General features: G+C 33.0%; 2 protein-coding genes across 3 annotated transcripts; both read right to left on the bottom strand.

Moving 5' to 3' along the window:
• Positions 1-3,300: 3,300 nt before the first annotated feature.
• On the bottom strand, positions 3,301-7,928 carry LOC129310509 (monocopper oxidase-like protein SKU5). 2 transcript variants are annotated; one of them, XR_008593128.1, is made up of 10 exons: positions 7,587-7,928; positions 7,297-7,406; positions 6,920-7,190; positions 6,662-6,800; positions 5,644-6,010; positions 4,775-5,140; positions 4,545-4,623; positions 4,247-4,446; positions 3,449-3,679; positions 3,301-3,418 (listed from the first exon to the last, which is right to left on the bottom strand). XR_008593128.1 is itself a non-coding variant. In XM_054952366.1 (9 exons), exons 1-9 carry the CDS (start codon positions 7,734-7,736, stop codon positions 3,574-3,576), a joined length of 1,788 nt encoding a protein of 595 aa, XP_054808341.1. In that variant the 5' UTR covers positions 7,737-7,928; the 3' UTR covers positions 3,301-3,573. The 2 variants fall into 2 exon arrangements, 1 of the variants encoding a protein (XP_054808341.1); XM_054952366.1 differs by having other exon boundaries at positions 3,301-3,679.
• Positions 7,929-11,854: 3,926 nt separating this feature from the next.
• Positions 11,855-18,422, bottom strand: LOC129311819 (uncharacterized). The gene is made up of 13 exons (XM_054954293.1): positions 18,262-18,422; positions 18,064-18,178; positions 17,883-17,961; positions 17,677-17,752; positions 17,506-17,589; positions 17,256-17,360; positions 16,596-16,676; positions 16,431-16,495; positions 15,573-15,642; positions 15,416-15,493; positions 15,075-15,172; positions 14,832-14,967; positions 11,855-12,179 (listed from the first exon to the last, which is right to left on the bottom strand). Exons 1-13 carry the CDS (start codon positions 18,319-18,321, stop codon positions 12,033-12,035), a joined length of 1,194 nt encoding a protein of 397 aa, XP_054810268.1. The 5' UTR covers positions 18,322-18,422; the 3' UTR covers positions 11,855-12,032.
• Positions 18,423-18,662: the final 240 nt, after the last annotated feature.

Raw genomic sequence — 18,662 nt, 5'->3', positions numbered from 1 at the left:
TACAACAAACTATACAAAAGACCGACCAAAATATATACGGGAGTTTAGATTTAGCTAAATAGTTTCTCTAACTTCTCGTTAGATAAAAGAGCTATACCTTGTAATAATCACAATATGTGAGACTAATTAATCAAACTATTGTATCATAATGCAATATATTTTATTAAGGAGAAAAACAAAAACAATAACCAAATGCAATATGGGGCTTCACCATCACTTTCTGAAGACTGAGTAAGAACTTGCTAATTTTACATATGCAACGCTAACAAAACATAAAAAACTAATAACACTAAGTAACAAATTAAAAACTACATTAAAATAACATATAACACTAAGACCACTAATATGCAAGATACTATTACAATGAGATGGCTGAGTGAACTTCAATTATGTTAAAAAAATTTTATAGAACTAAATTAGACCAAGTGATTTGATAGCTCAGTCTAATGTTTAGTCCAACCTCAACTTGATTGGAGTTTTTTTTTTTTTAATTGGACCAATTTTTTCCAAATTGGACAAGACTAGGTTCTGTTGAGTTGAACCAAACTACTAGGTTTTTGCATAGCCCTACTTGAGAGGATGATAGTAACATTCCATGAGAACAAATTAATGACATTAAGGTCAGTGATAAAATTTCATAAAAATTAAATTACAAATGTCAATTTAAATAATTATAAATTTAAAAGTTTTAATTATGAATAATATTTTTAAATTCTAAATGTAACTTTTAAGTTTGTAATTGATATTCTTGTTTGCAAAATTATAAATTAATATTTGCAATTCATTTTTTTAATAAAATTTCACTAGAGAGCTACTTAACTATCAGTAATTTAATTTTTTGAGACTTTATTGCCATTCTCTCAACTTTCTTTTCATAGTTCTATTGTTAATTATTCTTCTAGCTTCAATATAAATTATTCTCTTTGATTCTATTTATAAGATGTTTTTGACATCTTTCACATGCTTTAAGAAAAAATTATTATGTTGCTTTATTTGTTATTAAACATCCCAACTTTTAATTGTGCTCTTATTGACTAAAGGAAGATCACTTTATTATTTGTGCAATTGCTTTATCTAGTTAAAAGACTAATTTATCTTTGTGGTCGACATCTCATAATTAAAATTGCCTTTTCTTTTCATAAAACACCTTATATATAAGACTAATAAGTACGAAACAAGGTCAACATAGTTCACTTATTTATTTATTTAGTTTTCTTTATGAGCAACAAAATTTCATTTTAGTCAAAGTAAAATAACGTGTTTGGTGGGTGCATACATATTGTTTGTGTTTGTGTTTTACATAGTGTTTTGAAACTAGGACTTGATTGGACGGTCCAACCAGACCGATTGTCGATTGCTCAACAAAGTGACTTGGTTCAACTATTTGAATCGGGTTAACCTAAGCAATTTTAGGAGGACCAAATTTAACCCAAAAACCAGATTGGGTCAACCCGGTCCAAAGCCTAAAAAATAAAAATAAAACTTAAGCTCAGATGTTGGGATTTGCAATTTCTCTTCTTGAATCTATAGCTCTCTTCTTTAATATCTAATTTTTTCTTCATGGCTCAAGTTTAATCTCTGATTTCTCCTCCAGCCTTTGGCATCAAGATTGGGGATTAGAGGCTTCTAATATGCCCTTCTCTAATGCCCCTTGTAATGCCCCAATGCCCCAATTTTGTTTTTTTATTTTTCTTTAAATCATTGGCTTTTACATAAAATAAGAGACATTTGGATATCTTGATATTCCAAAACAGTGAAGATTTGTATTTTTTATAATTTTTCAAAAATAAAAGGATGTATTTGTAATATTTTTCTTTAAAAAATCATAAAAACACAAATCTTTACCATTTTGGGACATCAAGATATCCAATATCTCTTATTTTATATAGAAGTCAATGATCCAAAGAAAAATAAAAAAAAAATTGGGACGTTGGGGCATTAAAGAAGGGCACATTAGAGGCCCTTAGCCCTAAGATTGAAAGCTCGTGAGTCATGACATAATAGCATGCCTCCAGCTCCAACATTTTGATTTGAGATCGCAAGCTCGTGTTGACTTGCCTCTATCTCTAGCTCCAACAATTCAGGTATCTAGCTTTTGGCATCAAAATCCCAAACACTATTGATAAATTAATGTTTTATTTATATATTTGTATATATAAATACTATTTTTTATTTAATTTTTGTCACCGATTTGACTGCCAATTTAATCGATTGAGCCATAATAACCACGACTTGTTGCTTTTTTCAATTTGACATCCGGTTTGGGTTTCAAAACATTGGTTTCACATTATCTGTGACCATATACAACCTAGACTCAAATTTGTAATAGGACCATGAATTTCATACATTACAGTGTTTGATACAACAACACAAACAAAATTCAAACCCAACAAAGCAAATTACCCTTTGCAGCACCAGTCCCAATCTTTTGAAATTGAAATCCTTGTAATCTCACTACATTTGTTCAGGTTTGTTCTAATATGAAAGTACATAGTTGAAGAAATCAACAGCTAATAAAAAAATTATGCCATTTAATTATGCAAATAGGATGGAAGTATTTTCTGGTGTGGGAACTGGTAAAATGTGCAGATTTCCACCTATTAGAAGTAATTTTTTTCTTTTGTTTCCCAAGATATCCCCATAGCCAGCAATTATGAAATTAATTTCTTAAAGAATCTGAAGGGATTATCATCTTCCAAGCAATGCTCTACACTTCCAAGAATCAAACACTGGTATGATGCTTAAAAGACCAGGGCTGTTACGATCCATGCCACACCCACTTGGTCTATTAGAAGTAATTTGTTCAAAACACAATTGAATACTAAATGTAGGCACTAAAACAATTATCTCCCCTAAAATATTAAAAGCAATGGATAGACTTCTACTGATTAAATTGCTACATACACAAAAATTTGGGTTTAAACTCTAACTAGTTGCTTAAGTGACAAGAGAGTATCATTCATGTCAACTTTAGTTGGTTAAATAAATTGATAATTTAAGTAATTATTATTTTATACACTGTTAGTTGATGCTCACTCACGTTTATAAGTCACATTATTAATTTTTTATCACAAGTTTTCCCTTTTAATTCCCATTAAATATTGGTGAAAAAAGTACAATATTTAATAGAGTCAAAGTTAAAACTTACTTAATTTTTATACAAAGTTTGACTTTTAAGATTTTCTTTAATTCTAGAAAAACACGTTGAAAATAATTTATAAATATGACTGGAGGGGTATTTAATAATTGATACCATATAGTTAAAATACATTGATATTTTCAAACTTGTGATAACATCACTTAACAATAATCTGATGATTGGAACTTGAAACCACATCAGCTAGTATGTATTAATAATAATTAAGCGTCTGTCATGGAGACCTAAATTAAATTACAGGCATTAAAAGAATAACAAGTCCTAACCAATCAAACTTTTTTTTGAGCAAACCTAACCAATCAAACTAAACCCCAGATGATGAATACAAAGTCAGAATTACAGCAACACTAAACATACTCACAATCGCAAGAAACTCAACCAAAAACCTCACCAAAAGGACTCTTCAGAGAGTAGGATCACTGGAAAATGAAGAATAAGCCGCATACAAATACCAGCCAAGTCAAAAGCAGCTTCCTGCTATTCTCACTGATAGATGATGAAGCAGAAGAAATGTCTTGTGGCCTGAAACAAAGAATTCAAACTTCAGAAAATTAAAAAGGAAACATCATTTTTGTCCTTAGACATAGAGACTGCAATTATTTAAGGATCTGTGAAGTTGGAAAAGTTGATAGCAAAGCATCAGTATTACTCCTTCTATTTCAAATATAAGACATTTTCAACTAAAACGCACTAACAATTTTACCATCAGATAACACTAATCATTAGTCAACCGCCCCACCTCGCAGGATAAGGCTTGTTGTTGTTGTAATACTAATCATTAGTCATTGTTGTATTACTATGATACCAATGCTTTGCAGTTCAACTTTACTGCAACTTTTTAGCCAAAAAGAAAGAAACTATACAACTACAGAGAATTTGCCAGGCAAGTGTCTAATTATCTGATACTGATGAGCAGCTAGTCAGGAACTTTGGAAAGTAAGCAATTCTATGATTGAAGAAATAATTAATCAACGCATGAGTCTTGCAAAAAGAGTCCAGAAAAGTAATTTTTTTTTAAATAAACTTTAAAACTTAAAACAAAGTCGACAAATAATGAGACTATAATCACTGATGAGAAGAAGTACATACTTCTGCATTTTACTAAGGGTACCACAGAAAAGGGCGTTGTCTGGGATGGGGAACTCAGTCTTGTTATTGTTCTCAGGATTCACAACCCTCACATAGGTTTCTTGACCGAGATACCATGAATCAAGATTCTCAGTTCTCAGGTTCCAAACTCCAACGTTGTCTAAGGACACTAAAATTGCTGTCCATGCTCCAGGATATACCTTCATGAACATACACATGATCAAAGGTGTAGAGAATCATAATAATTTCCTTCCATAAAATGAATGAAACTTGTTAGTGCCTAGGATGAAAAACATACCTGTGTTGTAGTTCGAGCTATTCCATCCCACTTATTATATGTGCCCCTGCTATTATCAGACCACTCACCATAATCCATCCTGCACCCATTGGCAATTGTGGTGTTATTCATTATCAGTATATGAAAAAAATATAAAAAATTAATTTTTTTTTAACATTAAATGCCTCCAATAAAAGATAACAAATGTAAACATGACGCAACAAGTAGGAGTGGAGGAACTTTGTGAGTACCCAACAACAAAAAATGCATATCCACTCAAGTGGTAGGTATGCATTTTGGTGTCATTGTTCTGCAGTATGATTTCCATGAATCCTCTGTAAGTTCCATTGATTACTGATGATTCTGTGCGAGGTGGTCCAGTGAGAGGCCTGGTGGGAAAATCAAGCTTGTAGATTCCCTTCAATTTGAAATGGTCAGCCAGCCTGATTGGAGTGGAAGGATTGACATAGGAGATTCCATTGAGTGTTGCTCGCCGCTTCCCCTTAATCTTTTCTGGAGGCTTATTTTTTATCACATAAATATCAGTCACATTGATGGAGCCATATCTGAAAGATCCTTGTGGGTTTGGGCGTGCCCCACTTGCTGATACATTCCATCTGTCCAGTCAATCACAGAATTGTGAAAAGTGAGTACCCAGTAATGATTTTCTTAAGCCTTCAAAAGATGCACCTTGTTTTATGCTGCTCGTCTCAAGCTTGAAAGACTTGTTTTAGTCTTCCATCAATATTGTCTTCATATTGAGCCTATTGATAGACATGATGAGCAACAAAAAGGTAGTTGATGTGATTGTTAATTATCTGTTCAACACTAACTTTTGTCATGATAGAGCACCAACAAGTATGGTGTTGTAGTTAATTTGAATGGTATAATGCACTGTCATGACGCGATTTATTGTCATCGAACTAGACACTTAGCACCATATAATCTTCACATCACATCACATCACTTGACTCTTCTGAGAGGCTTAACATGAGGATAATATTGAAGATAGATACTAAAATGAAATGAGAAGATCATTAAACTTTAAATCATTCAGTTTTCAAAGTACTTCTCTTATTTGAGGAATCTGCAGTTAAGCATACTTATGTTATTTAGAGACCTGATGGATCTGGCCTGGTTCATCGAGAATGTTTTGTCATATTCATCATCTGGAGCATCAGGAAGAGGACCAGCTGCTTTTCCCTTGGAATTGGTATAGTGAAGGATGGCAACTCCAGTTACTCTTTGCCAACGTGACTCATTTACAAATCGAGCACTTGCTACAATGTAGTAATCAGTACTTGCATTCTGATCTGTACTTAGCAGAAAAGAATAAGATTGTCCAACATGTATGTCTAAGCTGGTGTAGTTCTGTTGCACCGTGTAAGATCCCTCAGTTTCTACTAGAAGCAGGTTATGACTCTGGATTCTGAAATTCAGACTCGTTGATACTCCAACATTGTGGACATGAATCCTATAAGTCCTTCCTGTTCAACATTAAGAGTGATCATTCAATATATATATATTCATGCTTCAGAAATGATGTCAGTTTAACTTCAAACAGCATATCCAGTTAAAAACTAATAAGGAAAAAATGCAATTATCTGCCATCAACTAAAAGTCATTTGCGTACATCCTGAAATTATTTGAAAACCAAAAAAACAACCATCAACTATCACTGATCAGGTATAAAACCCTTGTGCTCAATTCCCAGTAACCCCATTGATAACGACGTTGCCTCAGTAAAATGGACAAAAAGCATTAAATGCTTAAGGATCAAGGTTGAGAGAAGATTTTTCTTTTTCTTTTTCTTTTTTTTTCTTTTTCACTTTCAGAATTGTGAGATCTTGCTGATGGCTTACTGAAGAAAAAAGGTATTTACTTTTCCTCCAATTAAAAGCATGCAGCAAAAATAATTATATTTAAACTAGCTATATTCAAGGTTGACATTACTAAATTCACTTTGCTCTCTCAAGACACAGACACTAGTGCGTATAAACTCCAAGTACAAAGCAAACTACATAAGGACCTAATATAGACACATATATGCTCTAAGAACTAGAACACAATTCACTAAAAGACTGATAGTATGAAGCATAAAGTAGAGAATTCATCATAAATAACTTCCAAGAACGCACCAGGTTGGACTTCAATAGTTTCATAATCAATGTCATCAGGAACAAGCGTATCATTATATCTATAAGGGCCTTTTCCATTGATAAGAACACCATCAGGCATGCCAAGATCTTTTCCAGCATCAAGGTCCTTCCTTAAATCCTACATTTTGAGTTTTTGACATTGTACAAGTAATCAGTAACAAACACAAACAGAGTGGCCACAGTTTGTAGTTAGCTGCTAAATAAAATGCATGAATGAGTAAACCAGCCAACACTAACCGGGTGATTCCGAGCGTACCAATCTCCAATGAATATGACAATGTCACTATGTGGAGTGTCAAAAGGAATAGGAATGACAGGTCTGTTGTTAATGATGAAACCCCCAAATCCACCAGCTGCTCTCTGGAAATTTAAAGATGGAAAGTAGAAAAAACTTCCAATCTGATCCTTCACCTGAAACTGGTAAGTCCAGTTCCACTTTGGAGGAATGGGGCAATTTGTGCCAAGAACTCCATCTTGCCATGAGCTTCGCCTTTGCTGAATCCCAGACCTGTCTCACCCATAAAAAAAAAAGAAAAAAAAATCCATAAATTCAGCTAAAGCAACTCACCATTTGTTTTCTCAGCATCTTCAAATGCTCAAGTTCAGTTTCATACCAATGAATGAGGAGATTCTCGTCCAATTTGTTCCGAACATTGACGGCAACGTTGTTATTTGTGGTCACATTAATAGTAGGACCAGGAAACTTACCGTTGACAGCAATAACCTGCAAAAATAGCTCAGACATAATAATGTCCCTGTAAGTTCAACTTCAATTACCACACAATGCAGATCTGCAAACTACATGTAAAGTTTCAAACTTTACAAAATCGAAATTAAGCACACACCAAAAGAACAAAGAAGTGAAGTGACAATAGTAAGGGAAGGTTAGATCTCAGAAACGAACCTGCTGAGGGATTCCAAGAGGAGAGGCAGTAATGTAAGAGACAACAAAGTCGTAGGAAACAGAAGCGTCCAAGGCAGAAGACGAGCTGAAAAGAAAGCAAATGGAGATAAGACGGAGAAATAGAGCCGTTGGGGAAGCCATTGCTGACATATTGTGGGAAGCTTTTGTTTCTGCGAGCAGTTTACATAATCAGAATCAGGAGACGAAGAAGAAAAAGAAGAAGGAGAAGATGGGTGTGCGGCGTGATTTGTTAAGAGTGGAGAGTGGAGAGTGAGAAGAGAAGGGCAGGGAGCGAGGTGGGGACCGAAGAGGAAAACGGCTCTTTCTCGCAAATTTTGCTGTCTACAGCTAACGGGCAAAGTGTGATTATTTTTCTTCGGCAAAAAGGGACAGCAAACATTAGTTGGCCTTGTCTTCGAGTATTCATCATACATTCAAATTTTATAGCTTTTATCGGTTTCTAGCCATCATTTATGAAATCGATATTGACATGGATTGAATGCAAGATTTAGTTTTATTTATTATTTAAACAAATTGGAGTCACCAATTATATATATACTTCTCTGGTCAAATTTATATGACAGTTAAAAAAAATAATTTTGACTATATTGATAAAATATTTTATTATTTTTTTATATTAATTTTTATTTTTTTCTCATTAAATGTTAAAAAAATTATTAAAAAAATTTATTATATCTTTATTATAAGGTATAGTTGGAAACTTATTAAATTTTAAAATAAAGTTAATGAAATTTAAAATTTTTTTAATTTTAATAAAATAAATTAAAAATAACTTATAAATAAGATAAAAGTAAGAAAGAGAGCGAGAGAGTATATGTATAAAATGTGGCTTTAAACTTATTAACAATGTTTTTAATTTTGAAGACTAAGGTGTAACTTGGTGTATCTTTAATTTCATGTTTAACATACAAGTAAATGATTCTTCCATTAGATTCTAGAAGATACTCTCAAGATTTTTTATTATATGAGAAATTATCATATGTTTAGTTGTTTTTTTTTTTAAATATAAAGTTCAAGAAGCATTTATTTTTTTCCTAAATATCCCTTTATAAAATCAAAGTTTATTTTCACAAGACAAGTTTGTTTAATTAATTATAAGGGTAATTTAATCCAATATTTTTAATTTTATACTTAATTATTATGTTTAATTAATTTTTTAAACTGTGTGAATGCGATAAAATTTACTTACATTTAAGATAGAGGGAGTAATTTGTTAAAAAAATTGTTGGGGAGTGCAAAGCAAGCTAAAATTCTTTCAAAATCAATAAATGATATTGATTCCCTCTCCTTTGTGATTTCAAATCTTCAATACATCCTAATTATTTAAAATGTCTTCCACTCTAACCCTCATATTATTTTCCCATTTTATTTCCCATGTCCATTTTTCATTGTCATAGAATTTGAATTTTTTATAAGGAGAATGTCAACAAAAGACCTTTAAAACAATTTACTATTTGATAAGGATTCTAACAGATTGGATAGTTGTTAAAATAAAAACTTCACTTAATAATTGTTAATGTCTACTTGCTAATAGTCCTTTTACGAATTAAATTGTTTCCAAAGTTCTTTACTGATACTCTTCCCTTTTTATACTATATAAACAAAAGATTAAAAATGTATGTATTTTAAATGTAAAATTTAAATTCAAATTTATAAATCAAAAGTGCAATATGAAAATCTGAATCAACTAGCTTGATTGAGTTAGTAAACTGTTAAATTAGTAGAGAAATACTCAGGTAAATCGATTACACCACGTTGTTTGTAATCTGTTTAATAAAAATATGATATATAAATGACATTAAATAAAAATTTATTATGATATTAATAATAATAGAGAGAGAAAAAGTGAGAAATCAAATATGCATTTTATTATAAAAATAAAATTAATTAAAAAAATATCACACAATATTTTATTTAGATTACTTAAAATATTTTAATTAGACATATTATAAATGATATAATACACCCAATTTACTTAATATTTCTTTAAATCAGTATGTCAATTGATTTAATAAAATTATCGTGATTACAATTTTAATTATTAATTATTAAACCAATGTATTAACTGTGGCCATGATCAAAACAGTAACTGACACGGCATGTGGTCTGAGTTTTTATCTTTGTTTCTTGAAAGAGAAGGGAATTGAAAGTCCAAAGACAGGCAGCCCACATTTTGAGAGGGAGATGTATTGAGGAGCCCGAGAAAAGGGAAATGGTGCCTTATTAAATAAAATGGCCGAAGTTAGTTGACACAAAGAAGAAAGAACACTGGCCACCTCGTTATGCATAAACAATTGGGGAACTCTTTGGTTGGAGTTCTTTCACGTATGCTCACATTTTACGGATTCAATTCTTATTAAATATACCGAAACCCATCTCTTAGTTAGGGTAGGTTCCTTCTTTAGTTAATGATATTTAATATTTCATTATTTTGGTTGTTTATATGTGTGTGTTTGGCTCAACAAACCCACTATTCCCCCACAAGTAACATTTAATATCAGCTTATTACCATGGCCCCCTCATCCAAGCAAATAATAATTAATTAATGATTTTTTTTTTTCATTAGTCATATTTACACACTCGTGCACACCTATCTGGTATGATATTCTCTCTGTCCATAAATTTAAGTCACTTTCTTAAAAAAAAATTATCATTTTTTTATGAGACGCTAAAGTAACATGACAAAGAAAGTGTCTTGAAGATAATACTCCTCTGATCTTATTCATAAAATCCTCTAATCTTATTCATAAAATAAAGAGAGAATGCTTGTTTTGATTCTATTTATAAAAAAAAAATCATAAATAATTATTATATTTATCTTTACTATTTTGCCTCTATTAAATTAAGAAAGTTTATTAAATACTAGAATATTTTAGTTTAAAGTAATTTTATTTAATATGGATAAAGTTAAAAATTGTTAAATTTTTAAACAGAATTAATGAGATTTAAAATTTTTTTAGTTTCAATAAAAATGCTACAAATGATTGATAAATAAGACTAGAGAGATTATGCATTTAGTAAGGGTAAATTAAAGATTTTATTTATTTTTAAACAAAATTATTAATTTAACCATTTATTTTTAATTTTAATGAAAAATTAAAAATAATTTATAAATAAAACCACATTATTATTTACCAACTTTTTCCAGGGACGTGGAGGGACATTCCTTAACATTGGTCGGCGACAGAGGAACTGAGGAACTCTGACATATGTAATGAATTCGAGTTTCAGGGATGTTCGGATGGCAGGGATGTTCATGTGCCTACGAGGGGCGGCCAAGCTTTGATGATCCGAGCCCTGTGATTGATAATGACCCTTCGGCCATTGTTCACACCAAAGTCATGAACTATAACATGATCAATTGATGATGGGCCACAACACCATCGCAACGGCTTAGCTTGATTTTTCCATTTGTTTTTAGGGGAAATTAGGAAGAAGGACCTTGAGGTACAATTATTTACGAAAAACGACCAAGATCCTTCAAGTGATATATTATAACTTTAATTCATTTGAAAGATGAATCCTTTCTCCCAAATAATTTTAGAGGGAATTACATTCAGATCTCTAATAAGAAAACTAATTGTGTGTAAGTCCCGTCTATTTGTAAATATTAAAATTTAACATGTAAATATAAAAATTTAACTTGTAAATTGATTGAAAAAGTAATTAATTTTCTCCATTTGGGACATGATGTGACTCTCCTATAGTTTTACCTCAAGTCCTCCTCCCCAATTTCTCCCAGTACATGTTTGGTATAATAATAATAATAAATAAATAAATAAAAATAATCTAGATAGGAAACAAGAAATATGTTAAGAACGTGTACATTTTTCATTTCATTTTTAGAAAATAATTTACCACCAACCAAACATTACTTTTCAAATTTCAAATTGATAGATTTCCAAGAAAGAGTACCAACGACATGGATACTACTATCTCCATTTTGGGGAACAGATTCTCTCCTAACCTATCTCCCGTGGGCTCTCGTGACAAATGAAAACAAGTGGGTGTGCGAGAAACTATCTAAGATGTACAAGTTCAAAAAATTGAAATGTCCTAGTGCGTTCTAACTTTTAATGCAACAAGAGAAAACTGGAGAGAAGGACCCGGAAAGATTCCAAGCCCCTCTATTTTCGAAATTTACCTCTAATCCTTCGGGATATTTTCCAGGTTGAGGCATACCAACACAACTACACAAGCCCTCAAACTCTCACACTGCTAAAGAAAAAAGGGGAGAGAGGGAGAGATTCAACTAAAAAAGGAAGGGAATATCCATAACAAGTTTTCTCCAGGAACTGGATTTAATTTACATCCGAGGAAAATGTCGTGAGATTAAAGAGGAAGATAAAAAGATCTCGTGCGGGGGTCCCGTATTCTGTTTATTCAGTGAAAATATAAATGAACTGAGAGAGCAAGAGATCAAATTCATACATTTGGGGGTGGCCATATCTTCCCAAAGAACTCCTCCACGCGCTTCGCTTGATCAGCATTGCTATCCAGTCCAGCAGCAAGAAGTTGCACAGCTGCCGGCCCCATTGCCGAAGCAAGGCTCATTTGGTCCCACTTCACAAGCTGAATATAAATGGATATCAGTTAGCATAGAAATTTGACTATATAGCAAATTTGGCCAACATAAAATCTCACAGCAATTTATCAGTTCTTAATTTTATGTCAAGGATATATAGATCATTTTCCTTTTAATTAAAACTTGCAAGCACAAAAACTAAAACATGAAAAATTAATAATGCCACACATTTCACACACAAAAACATAATGTTCAAGAATGCTCCACATTTTTCCTCATGATCATAGTCATGTGAATTGATGAATGCAATATTGTAGAGAAAAATTTCTTCACTTCTTCGGGAGACGATTGACGAATTTAAGGAAGCCTAATAGATATTGGGATGGCACACAGAAAGGTCATGAATGATAGGTAATGCTGTTCAGGTTCTGCTGCCAGTCCAGTAATGCAATGGTCCTAACAAACAAATCTTCAGTAAAATAACAAAATACATTCTTTACACCAATAAAGTGAGAACAACTTGTCTTCTAGATTTTTTTTTTTTTTTTTTTTACCTGAATACTTTAATTTTCATTAAACTGAGGGGCATAAAGCCAGCAAACAAAATACATCAGACAACAGCACAGAAGAGAAGCAAACAGAGACGAGTAAGCGAACAAGCAACAGAAAACAAGGAACAAAGGAAGAACAAAAGCAGGAAAACAAATGAAAATAAACCCCTCAGTAAAGTCATCCAATTACATCACGATCATAGCCATCAGCAGCAGCTAAACCACAAGAAATCTAAGTTCTTTGAGCATCTCGGTCAAGAGAAGCCACAAGAGAAGGTGTTGGTAATTCCACCCACCATACAGAGTACACGTCCTTTCTAACATCAGCTGCAATAGAATTTGCGGCACAATTCCCTTTTCGAGTGATTAGGGAGACAGAAAAGCCCATGTAAGAAGCCAAAAGCTAATGCTTTCCTCTATACTAATGCTTCAGTCATGAAGACTGTACTTGCAAGTTGCAACCACATTGTCTCCATCAATGTTTTAAAAGCTAGACCAGACATCAAATTGAAAAGACCAATGGATCTTGGTTTTTATGGTTCAATCATTTAGACTAGCAATCAAATTGGTGACTTAAAAATTAAATAAAAAAATAATATTAAATACATACGTACATACATACATACAAAAGAAACAAATCCACAATATGCTTAGTTGTCAATAATATAACACCACATTATCATAAATCAATATTATAAGTTATAATTTTATAACTTGTTAAACATAGGAGGATTTTGGTTAGACCAAGCATGAGTTGTCTCAAAAGTATCTACATTTGCACTATAGCTATCAACCACTTCATGGAGAAATGATCCCAAATCATATTATATACATGTAAAGGGTCCAAAAATGAAGTGGGCTTTTTGAAGGGTCCAATTTTTGGATTTTTCTAGGTCTTTTAAAAGTTTTTTTAGCCTTTTTTTCATATCAGGTTCAGACCCACCTGGTAATCTGAAAGTTGTTTTGGGTTCCAACTCAACTTCAATTCCAGTTCAATGGAGGCTCACCTATTGTCCAACCCAGCTCAACTATGAAAATAATATTCTGGTTCAAACCAAGTTGTTAGCGAGTTTGGTTGATAATTCAACTGGTCTGATTCTTGAAACATTGGTCACCATAGCGCCACAAAAAAGAACTTGAACAATTTCTACAAAGAATGCCTAGAGATGCAGGTTCCATTGCAAAATACTCTCTCTGGTCCTTATTATAGAACACTTTCAACTGTTTCATACATCTTAAGAAAATTTAGTTTTTTTTTTTGATATCATAAAAAATGAGATATACCTTTATTTTTATCATTAGCTTTAAATAATGATATAACTACATGAAATATATTCACGTTAATCAATAAAGGATAAAATTGAAAAAAGTAGTTTAAATATTAAAAGGTGTTTTACCTTTTAGACCAAAAATTATTTTTAAAAGGTATCCTGCGAATAGGACCAGAGGGAGTAAAGGAACCATCATAGTTCACTTTCATCATTTTACTCCAATCTGTCAATCAACTAGGCACTCTGATCTTCACATCAACAATAAGAACATCCAACCAGTATTCACACGGGGGAAACAATTGCTCAAAAACTCAGAGGAAAGGCTATCACAGTGGGTGACAGCCTGAAAAGGAGACGGACAAGAAAACCACACCCTAAAAGTGAGAGAACCAACCCTATCGTGCTTCTTCTACGACATATAAAATCTAAAATTAAATAAGATATAACATTCATTGAAAAATAAAATAAGATTCATTGTTTTTTTGTTTATTTTCTATGTTAATAATTTAATTATCAAAATGATGTCCCTGATCCTTCAAATAGTAAAATCTGATCCAATTATGAGGAAAAGGAAAAAAAAATAAGAAGTGAACATGATAGAAAGCCCATATCCTCCAGAACGGTAAAATAGAGGGCACTTTGGCTCTTCATTTCTTCCACAAGGATAAAATTCCCAAGAAATAATAGCATTCCCTTTGTCAACGTGCAGTTAGCCAGATACTCTTATCAATTGAAAAAAGGTGCCACTCAACTGATATTTTTGTTCCGTTAATAGTTATCATAAAATCTGACTCACTACCATGCTCTTGCAGTTCCAATTTGCGGTTCTAAGCTTATAAAGAGAAAAGTGAAATTGCATTTGGAGCTAAGTCCGTACCTCTTCATCACTAAATGCATAATTAGCAGCAGACTGAGGGGACAGCCTTCTAACAAAAGAGTATTTCTCATCAGGGGAAGTGACAGATTCTTTAAGAGTCTGCAAAACCTTCAATGGTGCTACGATATAGTCAACCCTATGCAAGAAGCAACCAAAAGCAAAATACTTTATACTTCGCTTTCTACAAAATCAAACTTGAATCCGCTTCTGAATCAGATATCATGGAAGGAAGTATTTCAATACCCCAGAAGACTCAATAAGTCCTGCTTGTTGCGAACAGCTGCTGCCATCAACTTTGACTTATGTCCATATTTATGAATATAATTGTAAGCCTTTCTCACCTGCAATAATAATAATGCTAGAGAATGTCAGTACTATTTTTACTCTTGATTCTATCACTGGAGTTGAGAAAACCAAGAAGATCCCAATAAATCATACCAAGGTAGCTGACTTTCACTTAGACAACACAGATATTGTATAGGCTTTACTTCTAAAAGTTTCAAATAAATTATAGATGTGATTTTACACCCAAAAAATAACTTTTAAGCAGATCTAAAGCATAACAGCAATTTTGCATATCTAACCAATGCCAAACCAGGATCTTCTCCTCTTGCAAGGGCAGATTCTATCTCTTGGTCTCCTGAATGATTCCGTGCCCAGTCCTGAAAGATGACATTATTTAAAAGATTGTAAAGTGAAGATCTGCACGTGTTGTTCTCATTCACTGGAGGTACAAATTACCCTAAGGCGGCCAACAAAAATTTGGATAACAGAAGCACCAGCTTGGGCTGCAGCAGCAGCTTGAGCAAAGCTGAACAAAAAGATAATTTTATCAAATGACTAGGCATGTTGGGGGGAAGATTGCTTGGATCAACTTGGAAAAACAGCTAGATAATAGACACTAACTAGTAGCTTTGCAAAAGAACCGGAGGAAAATTCATATATCAATGCTCAACTGATTTTTATTATAGTAAATGCTTCTTAAAGAATCAGAAGCCAAAAAAAAAAAAACATAAAATTTCTAATTAAGGAGCATGATGTCATCTGTTTTGATTTCCATGGTATTAAAAAAAAAAAAAGGAGCATGATGTCGTCCTATAAGGCTGAACCATTAGATTCCTAATTCAAACAAAAGAAGTCATTGCACTAACATACAATACAACCATTTCAAATCAGTTTAGGCTCTACCAAGGCATTTTCCCTTACCGCGAATGCTGGGAGAAGGAAAAGCAACCAGCTTTTGGCTAAACACATGATACAACAAGGAAAAATGGCATAGATTAATGTTCTGAAGCAATTTGAGATAATATGCCTATTTTTTTATATAGGTTTTTATATTAGTGCTTTATTTCAATTTACATCCTCTAGACGTCATTTCACAGGGACCATTTTCTTTCATTCATGAACATTAGGTTTAGGGTTGCTTTCCCTGTCATCTAGAGAAGCCTTCAACCTATTAGAAACTAATCCAGAATAATCATTGCTTTGGAACAAAGATATAATATTCCCTCTAAATCAGTCTTATGTTGGCGAGAGAATGTGAATATAATTTATTCATTATGATCCTTAGGAGCTTTCTATAGCCACTCTTGGAAATACCTGTAAACAAAGGTCAAATGTGTTTGTATACCCTCAGATTCAAGCAATTTTGCAGCCTCTATTCCCTAAAATGAAAAATAAACAAAAAAATAGGCCATAAATTCAATAGCACATGAAGTTTAACTCAAAGCTATCATAACAAATCTGATTTGCAATATCACTCACTTGCCAAGTTGAAGGAATTTTAAACAATAGGCGTTGAGGAGGAACATTAATATCATTATACAACCTCAAGAGGTCATGCACCTGTATAATTTGATAATTAGTAGCATTAAATTGCAACATGACACAAAACAATAGCAGTCATGAAGGTGAAAATTCTGTAGTTCTGTGCAGAAATTCAAAAGTCACAAAATGAATGACTTTCATCAAAGCTGATTAAGAGGCATCAACTCTGAAAAAATGGTGTTTGCATAATTTACAAAAGGAATATCAACTCTCCCTTAAATTTGGAGTTGCTCACATGACCACGATGCTCTCCACCAAGTAAATATGGACATCTATGCACAAGTTCATGTATTTTCATGCCCAAAATGTTATCATTGTTCTTTACGTACAAAATACCATGGCACTTAGTCAACTCAAGGATAGGGAAGACATCTCACATTTACATTTGTTTTCAAAGAGTTTGGATTTGGCATGGCAAAAAGAAGGCAATAAATCCCTCGTCACCTTCAACATTATAATTATAAATAATTGAATATCATGTTCAAGAAGAAGAGCAATCAAACTTTTGATGTTATATTTCTCCCCAGTAATTCTTCCTCCTTAATATACTGATGGACGTGCAGATGCATTTGTATAGAAATACAATCAATTAGACACCTTCCTGATGATTCCATGTGTGTCATAAGCAAGGCGTGCATCCACTTCAGTTGAAACACGACCAGGGACTAGTTTTGCCATATCACCCCCCACATTCACTAAAGCCTGCAAATGGAAGACCGTTTTCTTAACATAATTACAAGTGGAAATGTTGTTTCAAATTGTTCTTATATCAAGCTCTCTTGAAAATTAATTAATTAATTAATTAAAAAATAAATTGTGACAGGTGAGCAACTATGATGGAAAATACCTTGTTAAAGAAACAAGGCAATCTTGCTTCAGAACTTGCCAGCCCGGAACACTCAGAATCTGCCAAAGCCATATCCACAGCATTCTGGGCAAAAGACAATGTAATTAATCAGACCAAAGCGCAGATGAAACATTCTCAAATCTGACTCGTTTTCAAGGATGAGATGCTGACCCTAAATATTGTGTCTGGAAGGCCACATATGCCCAGGAGAAGTGATGAGCTGACTGTAGCAGCGGTTGGGGGGAACCTTCATGTGAATTCATCAGCGAAAAAACAACACCGAATCAAACACGAGTGATTTGAATAATTAATCACTTGAAATTCATAGTTATCAAAGAAGAAGGACAGGGGAAAGGAGGTGGAAAACCAAAATCTACCTTTCAAAATCATCAAAAATGACGGTGTCAGGGACTATCTCACTGAAGCTTGACACAGCATCCAATTCACTGATTAGACCTGAAAACAAAATTCAGTTCGTATTCACATGATGCTAAGAAAATGAAATAAAATGAGAGAGGGAGAGACACAGGAGAAGAAGAAGATAAGTATCACTATTACCGGTGTCGAGAGAGGGAGAGGATCCAGTGGAGGCACGGATTTGAGGGAAGAGTCTACGAGATTTGAAGAGCAGAGACGGAGGAGGAGTGGAAGCAGCTGAAAGTCTAGATCGTCGCTGATGTGAAATCCAGAAGACGCCATAATGAGAACGAACAAGCTAAGGAATGAACAATTGAGAGAAAGAGCATAAGAAAATACCTGAATGCATGATGAGGATCCGAGGGAAGCAGAGGGCGGAGTCTGCGAGGTGATCGACATTTCTGGGTTTAACTTCAGTAGCAGAATGGCTGAATTACAATGCAAGGGTGGCCTGTCTGAGTGACGCAAGGCTCTGAGATTTACAAGTAACGAAACAAACGCCTACAGTACGGAAATGATAATAATATCGAAATGCTTTAATTAATTATTATTACTCGCTCCATTCCTATTCCTATCTATTTATATTATTTATAAAAATTAATATAACATTAATGACATATATTTTTAAAATGTTCTTATTCCTTTCAAACTTAAATAATAACATTAGTTTGATTAAAAATAATTTTAGGAAATTGTAAAAATGTTTAATCTTTAACTAATGTTAACTATTTTTTAATTTT

Source organism: Prosopis cineraria, unplaced genomic scaffold (assembly GCF_029017545.1).
Source record: "Prosopis cineraria cultivar Desert tree isolate PC_DT_omini unplaced genomic scaffold, ASM2901754v1 PC5, whole genome shotgun sequence".
Classification (NCBI taxonomy): Eukaryota; Viridiplantae; Streptophyta; class Magnoliopsida; order Fabales; family Fabaceae; genus Prosopis; species Prosopis cineraria.
Note: the sequence above shows the minus strand (reverse complement) of the source record. Positions and strands in the feature narration are given on the sequence as shown.